The sequence below is a fragment of the Entelurus aequoreus genome, linkage group LG23, assembly GCF_033978785.1.
Source record: "Entelurus aequoreus isolate RoL-2023_Sb linkage group LG23, RoL_Eaeq_v1.1, whole genome shotgun sequence".
Taxonomy (NCBI): domain Eukaryota; kingdom Metazoa; phylum Chordata; class Actinopteri; order Syngnathiformes; family Syngnathidae; genus Entelurus; species Entelurus aequoreus.
Genome location: NC_084753.1, coordinates 16,091,060 through 16,101,059, shown reverse-complemented (window position 1 = coordinate 16,101,059; position 10,000 = coordinate 16,091,060). Strand labels below are relative to the sequence as shown.

Sequence of the window (10,000 nt, the reverse complement as noted above, 5' to 3'; positions counted from 1 at the left end):
TTTCAAATATAGATTCTTGAAACTTTTATGTGTGTCCCGTCATGATAGACACCACCAGCGATTTTCGTGACAATAAGTGAATCTGTGGAGAGGAGCACAATTTTTCCAATTTTTAGAGCGGGTGCTAGAGAGACAGTTTTTGAAGTTCGGGTTCAGGACCCCTTTAATATCAGATTTTTTGCCGGACTAAACATTCTTCCAAAAATTGGTTATTTTTTGTGCATGTTAAAGCCCTCTAAAATGCGCTCAAAGTGTGAGAATCGTAATAAAGCAATTTCAAAAGGGCCTTCGCAGCTTTTTACTGTTAAATATGGACAAATGGAGGAAGACAAACTTCCGTAGGTTTCAAAATCCTTTAATATCATCCATTTTCATGTTTCTGGTGAGTAAATGTGCATGCGATGGTTGGTTTCAGTTTAGGTCAGGGGTGTCAAACTCATTTTAGCTCAGCGGCCTCATGGAGGAAAATCTATTCCCATGTGAGCCGGACTTGTAAAATCATGGCATTAAAACTTAAAAACATAGACAACTTCAGATTTCTTTCTCAGTCGTACTTTGGCCAAAAATAGAACAAACACATTCTGAAAATGTATATATAACAAATAATTCCCTTGGCAAAACACTTCAAGTTAGTTGAAAATTCTGAGAAAAAAATTGGTGCCATTTCAAAAACACCATGAAGAACACAATGAACTTCGACTTTGTCTCAGTGTTTTTACAAAGCCATTAAACTTTAAGCACTTCCTGTTTAGGATTCTCATGTTGGCAGTTCACCATTAAAAACAATGGAAAAGCAATCAAGTGTTTTCTCAAACTGCCGCATTGGTGAAATCCGCAACTTCCACAGCACATTTATTTATCATCATTTAAATCTTACACTTACAATAAAAACACAACAATTATCAAAATGACAGCGCAGCCGAAATCAAGGTAACATAACTACAAACTTACAATGTGAACATGGTAGACTTAATCATAAAATAAAATAGAATAAACACAACAAATGTAGAAACAAACACCTTTACAATGGAGTTCAGGGTGCTCAGTATGCATTCAACCAATTGCAAGCCCTGCATGGAACTCTTAACCAAAGAGGTGATGGTCATGTTGACTTAAACTTTGCATCTTACCGTTTCGTTATTTTATCCGTTGAGTGGATAATTTTCAACGAAAGAAGGTATTGTGTGTCAACTGCATCAGTCTGCCGCCAGCCACAACAGGAGCAGCATATTGCTTGCACCCGCGCTGACTGGAGTAGCGGCAGCCAATCCAGAGGGCGCTTAAAGTCAGCCGTCACGTCCCCTTTAAACAGTGTCATGTGTGACGTGGGTTACACTTGAATTGCTATTGCGACATCAAGTGGACACATTTAGAACAGCAGATTTTTTCATTAAAAAAATGCACCTTATTTTTATATTTAGCAAACTGATTTTGCGGGCAGGAATAAACCGCCGTATGTTTGACACCCCTGGTTTAGGTTATGTTCAGTTTAGTCAGCCAGTGCGAGGGGCGTCGACATAAGCTGGCTCCACTGTAATATATATTATCACTGTCTTTGAGTACCTATAAAAGTGCTCATATGTTATTAGTACTATAGCTTCATCACTAATGAATGTAAGCCATGTATCTTTAATTCTCTTCCTGTTCTGCCCCTCCCAATATAGCGTGGCAGTCACCCGGTCTAAAGACATGCCATTGTTCGGACCGCCTATCCCGGAAGGCGTTACCTTTCCTAAGTCGTCGGTGTTCCGGGACTTCCTCCTCGCCAAGGTCATCAATGCGGAGAACGCTGCTCACAAGTCCCACAAATTCCGCGCCATGGCCACGCGAACACGCCAGGAGTACCTGCGGGACCTGGCCGAGCGGCATACGACCAGCACGCCCATCGACCCGTCTGGAAAGTTCCCCTTTATCTCCCTGGCCCACAAGAAGAAGGAGAAGAGTCGTCCGTACGCCGGGGCTGAGCTGCGGAGCCTCGGGGCGATTACTTGGCCGGTCCACGCGGAGGATCACGGCACGGGAGGGGAGATAGACGCCCTTCTGGCCCTCTCCAACGACTTCCTCATCCTGCTGGACCACGATGTCAAGGCCGTGGTGTTCAACTGCGCCACCAAAGATGTGATTGGCTGGACGCTGAGCAGCCCGGCATCTTTACGGATTTTCTACGAGCGCGGGGAAAGTGTATCGCTAAGGAGTGTCAGTAACAACACGGAGGATTTCAAAGAGGTGCTCAAACGACTGGAGGTGAGAAATTACACACTCATGAGTTTAGAACCAGCCCTTACAGAACATTTAGCAGGCTATGTGACAAACCTTCACGACAGTAACGCGACTCAAAGCATTACAATAATGGCAAAGACATGCAAAATGACCAAATTCTAGTTTAAAATGGTAATTGTTCCCAAGAAAAAAGTCTGAAAAAGACAGGTTGTTTTATATTCGATGCTTACAAAATGTGCAAAATTCAACATTTGTTTGAAAATAATTGATTAACGGTGGAACAGGGGTTAGTGCATGTGCCTCACAATACGAAGGTCCTGGGTTTGATCCCCGGGCTCGGGGTCTTTCTGTGTGGAGTTTGCATGTTATCCCTGTGACTGCATGGGTTCCCTCCGGGTACTCCGGCTTCCTCCCACCTCCAAAGACATGCACCTGGGGATAGGTTGATTGGCAACACTAAATTGGCCTTAGTGTGTGAATGTTGTCTATCTGTGTTGGCCCTGCGATGAGGTGGCAACTTGTCCAGGGTGTACCCCGCCTACCGCCCGAATGCAGCTGAGATAGGCTCCAGCACCCCCCTTGACCTCAAAAGGGACAAGCGGTGCTCCACCCCACATGAATCGGAATTACACAGTGTGGAATATCATTAATTGCAATTCAGAGAAATTCATTGTAGTCAAATAACAGGAAGAATGTGTCACATTTAACAATGTTTTTGGCATAAATACAAACAATACTTTACAATACTAAAATTAAACAATAACTCCCTTAATTTTGAATACTGGGATAAAGTAAACCAAGTTGGGAAATAGTCTTTTTCCCCACCATTTCCATAATTTCAAAATTACAGTTGGTTCCGACCTGACTGTGGTAAATGAATTTCAGCAAAGTAGGCGTTATTAATTATTAATCAAATATTTTCATAATTAGAGCATAAAAAACCTGTTTAGGACCTTCTAGATATGTTTTAAAACAGGGGTTCTTAACCTTTTCGTCGTTGGGGCCTAACTTTTACATTATAGAGTGGCCCGGGGCTCACTCAAACATTAACACTGAATTAGTAATTTTACTCTTAATTTTAAATCGTATTTAATAATAATATCTAACCTACTTACAGTTTAACAGGATAAAACCTTGTCAAATTATACGAAACGATGTGTTCAGCACAATTATTACTATCGAGGCTTCATTCAGACTGATTACAAAAATAAATACTAATCAAATATACTGCAAAAGAAGGGACTCGTAAAAAATGATACATTAATTTGCATACAATTATGCAGTGCTGTAATAAATTCTAAATAAATAATTATATATATATATATATACATATATATATATATATATATATATATATATATATATATATATATATATATATATATATATATATAAAACTAAACTGTGAATACAATTAAAGTGCAAATGAAAATACAGCTTCACCCCTTTAGTCACATTTTTTGCGCTTAAGAAACTTGTCTATGACTTTATCTCCAGAATTCTTCTGTTTGATAGTGTCATTACTGCCACAAGTGGTGGAAAAGTGTACTACAACTGAGTACTGCTGCGGCCCATACGGACCACATCTAAGAAACAGATATTTTATGGTGGCCCTCTAGGGCAGTGGTCCCCAACCACCGGGCCCGGTACCGGTCTGTGTACCGATTGGTACCGGGCCGCACAAGAAATTAAAAAAAACAAAACATTTTTTTTTTATTTTTTAAATCAACATAAAAAACACAATATATACATTATATATCAATATAGATCAATACAGTCTGCAGGGATACAGTCCGTAAGCACACATGATTGTATTTCTTTATGACCAAAAAAAAAATATATATATATATATATATATATATACCATACCCCCACCCCCACCCTCCCGGTTCGTGGGACAAATTTTCAAGCGTTGACCGGTCCGCAGCTACAAAAAGTTTGGGGACCACTGCTCTAGGGGGTGCTCTGGGCCGCGAGCACACCCTAGAGGGCCACCATGGGCCCTATGGTTAAGAGTTAGTTTTGAATGATATAAACTAAAATATCTGTTCTACAGAAGATACGTAAACAGGATATGACGTAGGGGCTCTGCCTGTCCAAAATGGCTGTGCCCCGTGTGTACTCTACTGGACAGGAAGTGATGTCATCAAAATGGCAGCGCCCTCATGTTTCCACCAGAACACACAATGAATGACTGAGACATTCGTACATCGAGATATGGGTCGCACACAGAGGCGAATAAAGGGGTTCGTACATCGAGGTTCCACTGTATATTATTCTGCCCTCCCTGAATGTTGGAACATAGTATGCCAAATATGTAAACAGTCTTTTAAATTAGAGATGATAAAAAACATCATGAGTTTGTTTAGTGATCATTTCCACAATGAGGTTACAGTAAAACTTAGCACACAAAGGAAAGTACATTAATACACACATGAAGTACACATACAATACAGGCCAAAAGTGTGGACACACCTTCTCATTCAATGTGTTTTTTTAATTTTCATGACTATTTACATTGTAGATTGTCACTGAAGGCATCAAAACTATGACTGAACACATGTGGAGTTATGTACTTCACAAGAAAAGGTTAAATAACTGAAAACATGTTTTATATTCTAGTTTCTTCAAAATAGCCACCCTTTGCTCTAATTACTGCTTTAAACACTCTTGGCATTCTCTCGATGAGCTTCAAGAGGTAGTCACCTGAAATGGTCCTTTTTTTAAGTACATAACTCCACATGTGTTCATTCATAGTTTTGATGCCTTCAGTGACAATCTACAATGTAAATAGTCAAAATAAAGAAAACGCATTGAATGAGGAGAAGGTGTGTCCAAACTTTTGGCTTGTACTGTACATGTAGGAATCATGTTTTTAATCAACAATACAGTTTGGATTAAAATGATAAAAAAAAGCAATACAATTACACAGAATGAAGATTCGCTGTAATGCCGCTAGCTTAATGCTAACCTGCAATGGACCAGCTCAAATTTAGCAAAACAAAGTTGTAATAACATTTATCAAATTAGATTTTACCTGAACAAAATTGAGATAAAAGAGCAAGTATATTTCAACTTACAGGCATATATTCACCGAACTCTGTAGAAACACTGTGTGTGTGTGTGTGTGTGTGTGTGTGTGTGTGTGTGTGTGTGTGTGTGTGTGTGTGTGTGGGTGTGGGTGTGGGTGTGTGGGTGTGCGTGCGATCACCCGATCGGTCCACTCATGTGTGAAGAATACGTCACTTCCTTTCTAGCAGGTTATTATGACGGAGTTTCTGCAACGTCACATGCTATTGAATGGTTTGTGTACAAACAATAGCTTACCTAGAAGTAAAAGAGAAAAATAAAATACAAATTAACAAGTATTCGATTTTTAAAAAATTAGGGAGTATTAATCGCCACGATTTCAACCACTTTTTATCTTCTGTCATTAAAATGAATGACTCATGGGGACGCCTGACTCCCATAAAGTATTTTTTTCTTCAAGGTTTTTTAAACGAACCACTGACCGTATTTTTTGGACAATGGACTGTACCGTTTTTTATAAGCCGCACCTAATAAATGGAAAAATTCAAAAGTTCATATATTTGTCGCACCATATATATATATATATATATATATATATATATATATATATATATATATATATATATATATATATATATATATATATATATATATATATATATATATATATATATATGGTGCGACAAATATATGAACTTTTATTTATATTTATATTTGTTGTGAAATAAGTTATTCACACAGAAATGTTTTGTAAATGTTTATTTACATACCTTCCTAAGGGTGTCTGTAACACGGCAGTAAAACGACTGATCAAACAAAACAGAAGTCATTGTCATGGACCCACTAGCTGTGGAAGCTAACTCTCCAATCAACTGAACAGACTTAATAACTCCACAGTGACGTTTTGGTGAATTTACGAAACTGAAACAATACAAAAATAATGCCCTTTTAAGTTAACATTACTACCAAAGAAACTCGTAAACGTGTAAGCATATTAGTTAAAGCTAACGACGCTAGTGTCATTACATTACGATAGCACGTATGCACTCATATGCATGGAAACATTCCTACAGACATCACACATTGGATGGTTTAGTAAGTAAGAATTGTTTTAGTTTTATTGTAAAACTTACAAACGTTGCCTGGGGTGATGAATGAAGAATCCATACGAAAAGAAATGCTGTAGATTGCTCGAAGACAGAACGGCACCTCTACTTCCGGTTGAAAGCTCAGTCTAAACAGAAGGGCAATGCAGTGCTGCAGCACCTACAGTGAGCAAACTCGTCCCAAAGATGGCGCCACAGCACAAACAATAACACACCTATTCAGTGTATTTGCTTGGATTTTTTAGAAACTATTTGCATATTTTAAAAACAATTATGAACTCCAAGGTCATTGTATCCCATTGGGTTGAGTTTTTTTCTTGCCCTGATGTGGGATCTGAGCCGAGGATGTCATTGTGGCTTGTGCAGCCCTTTGAGACACTTGTGATTTAGGGCTATATAAATAAACTTTGATTGATTGATTGATTGATTGATATTTGCGGTCAGCGAAGAAAAATCTACAAATTAGCCGCACAGTTTGATAAGCCACAGGGTTCAAAGCGTCTTATAGTCCGGAATTTACGGTAATAGTCAGAGCTTGTCTTCTTCGTGTTCAAAACAGCCAAGAACACAAACTACTGCATATTCTCCAGCCGACCTTTCGTCTTTGTCTGTTTACGTAACCGTCTGATACATCTATCATCATCATACCAACCACACCATGGAAGGCATTATTATTTTTACCAGAAAAACTAAACTAAACAATACAACTTGAAATGTGTTCCAAGGAATTAGGCCTTGTTATTTATTTTCAAATAACCCAATCACAAACACGTTTGTCCGGTTTTGCTTACGCTTATTTTACTTTATCTGTGCTACAGCTGAAGAAAAGTTTCTAACTTTAAATATGGACGGCACATCAAAGGCCGCCATTAACGTGTCCCACTCCTGTGGCCGATCTACAATGGCCGCGTCATTCATTTGCCAGAATTACATTTTGTCTCAGTTGCGTCGTCTCGCTGCTCTACTAAGACAGTTGCAGAAACACCTTTGGACAACATGCTCCTACTGACTCGTACACCTACACGGTACTCACACACACACAGAAGCGATTCTGGCTCTTCACAAGCCGTCGCTATAGAAACAGGTCAGGGGGGGGGAAAGTGTAATTCTCAGTGCTTTAGAACGCATGAATTTCCCTCTCATCTTACTACCCACACGCATGTTAGTTGATTTAGTACTCAGAAGTGTATCACTTTCATGTTACATTATGCATCGGATGTTCATCGTTAATCATTTACACTACTTCAGGCTAAAGAGGAAGGCTCGGGAAGTGGCCTTGGCCCACCTACATTCCTTTTTTCTCACTTTCACTCCTTTATAATCTTTATGTATGCACTGCTTGCTGTCATTAATTAATTGACTTGTGCTGCAATCTGGTGTTTTGCAAATATTAGCTTAGGAAATAAAATATGGACATAAAAACGCACCACGGGTTTAACCAATCACGGACCGTAATAGATCATCAAGGCCAAATTAGAAAATAGTAATAATGAGGCTTTGTCTGAGCATTGCTGCGTGGATCTGAATGAGTGCAAAATGGACGCCGGGGGATGGATGTTCTCACATGCAAGCAGAGTGGAGGCGGTCAAAAGAAAGCACGTGTGTGGGCGAGTCAGACAAAAGGGGTAGCGACTAACACCCTGCTCGCGCTGAAGTCCCTGTGCTGAGGTGTGTGATGAGACCAAGACGAGGCGAAAGAAGGTGCGCTTTGTCTGTGTAAAGATCACGCGTTCACTTCGAAATGTCAACTCAGGAAAGGCTTGTTCGGTGTAAATGACAGTGCAGGGATTAGGAGGCGGGTAAACGAGGGTGTTGCACCGGAGCCCTTAGCACAGATTTTTGTTGTAGCCTATTTTCTCATTTGCAAGTATGACAATAAGTTGCAATTTCAGTTGCAAGTCCATCATTTCATTTAACCTAACTTAACTTTATACAAAAGCAGATTGTTTTTGATGGTTTTATTTTTAACACTGTCTTACACAACACTTCCTGATGTATAATACAATGCAAAAATGTCAATTTCTGTCACTTTATCCTGCATCCTCTTTAAAAGTCCAACATTTTTCCCCGTCAGATTTGGACAACCATCTGTTGTCACACCTGCCAGCTTGTCCCATTTCAGTCCTAACATGTCCAAACACGCATTTACCTATGTGAACAAGTCATTACCTGTGGTTGTCTCTTTAATTGACTGCATGGCTGCCAGCTCCTCCGTGATTTGAAAGTCTGCAGTTATCCCACGTAAGAAGATGAGCAGCTGGGCGGTGTCACGTACATCACAACTCTCATCCAAAGCCAGCGAAAAACAGTCAAAGTCGGCCGTTCTGTTCTTCAGCTGAAGCTCCAAGTTTCCAGCGATGGTCTCAACCCGCCTCGTTACAGTGCGTCGGGAGAGTGACACGTTCTCAAATGCGCCCCTCTTCTCCGGACATATCAGGGCAACAGAGTCCAATAAGCACTCCTTAATAAACTCTCCGTCAGAAAACGCCTTACTTTTTCTGGCGATTTTATGAGAAATGACGAAACTTGTCCTGACGACTGCATATCTGGGGGTGTGAAATTTGGCAAAAAGTCCTTGTTGGGTTTGCAGTTTTGCCATCAACGCATCAGCCTCCCTTGCACGCGCTTCATCAGACAGATTCCGGTATTTTTCCTCGTGCTTCGTCGTGTAGTGCCGATTCAAATGATATTCTTTAAACACAGCAACCTGTGTACCACAAATTAAGCACACGGCTTTACCTTTAATTTCTGTAAAGAAATACTTGGCAGTCCATGTCTTGTTGATAACACAGTATTCGTCATCAACTTTTCCCTCTTAGCGTCTCGGGGGTAACTGTGCATCACTTGTCGCTGTGCACCTTCACTCACAGGTTACACACGGACATACGCCCATAAATAACACTTTTCAAAATAAAAGCAGCACAGTTGTATTGCACGCACGACATAAATGTTTTTTTTAATTTATTTTGTAATTTGTGATTGCCGCTGTTCACATTCACTCACAATCGCGCACAAGCATAGTCCACACCGAAGTAATACATATAACGCTTTTCAAAACAAAAGCAGCCCCGTTGTATTGCACACTCGACACAGATACTTTTTAAAATGTATTTTGTAATTTATGATTGGCATCACGCGGGCCGGACAGGGACGCACAAAGGGCCGGATGTGGCCCGCGGGCCGTAGAATGCCCAGGTCTGCAGTAGTGTATACTTCATAGTGTGATGGTCAGTTAAGTCTTTGCTAAATCTAGTCTTTTGTTGCGCCCTGAAAAGTGTTAATAATTTAAGTATTGTACTTATTACGCACCAGCTGTTTGCTTGTTGTGTGCGTCTCACAAGTAAGCACTCAACAGTACTGATTTTTGGTAATTTTGTGTGTTAAAGATATTGTTTTAATAATAAAATAAAAAATTTTATTGCAACATTTAAACATGCGCTGATTAGTTTGACTGCTGTCTAGTTGTTATATTTTTCTCATTTACAAGTATGACAATAAGTTGCAAGATGTTAGATAGCAGTAGTGTATACTTTATTGTGTGTTGGTCAGTTAAGTCTTTGCTGAATCTAGTCTTTTGTTGCGCCCTGAAAAGTGTTAATAATATAAGTATTGTACTTATTACGCACCAGCTGTTTAATTGTTGT

The 10,000-nt window shown here is 39.7% G+C and overlaps 1 protein-coding gene across 5 annotated transcripts in view; it reads left to right on the top strand.

The window, feature by feature from the left end:
* Nucleotides 1-10,000, top strand: part of sipa1l1 (signal-induced proliferation-associated 1 like 1) — a 209,612-nt gene that overhangs the window by 153,438 nt on the left and 46,174 nt on the right. For all 5 annotated transcript variants that reach the window (XM_062034436.1, XM_062034437.1, XM_062034438.1 and 2 more), the window contains exon 10: nt 1,665-2,244. In XM_062034436.1, the coding sequence (XP_061890420.1) occupies nt 1,665-2,244 (580 nt within the window). The remainder of the gene's footprint in view (nt 1-1,664; nt 2,245-10,000) is intronic.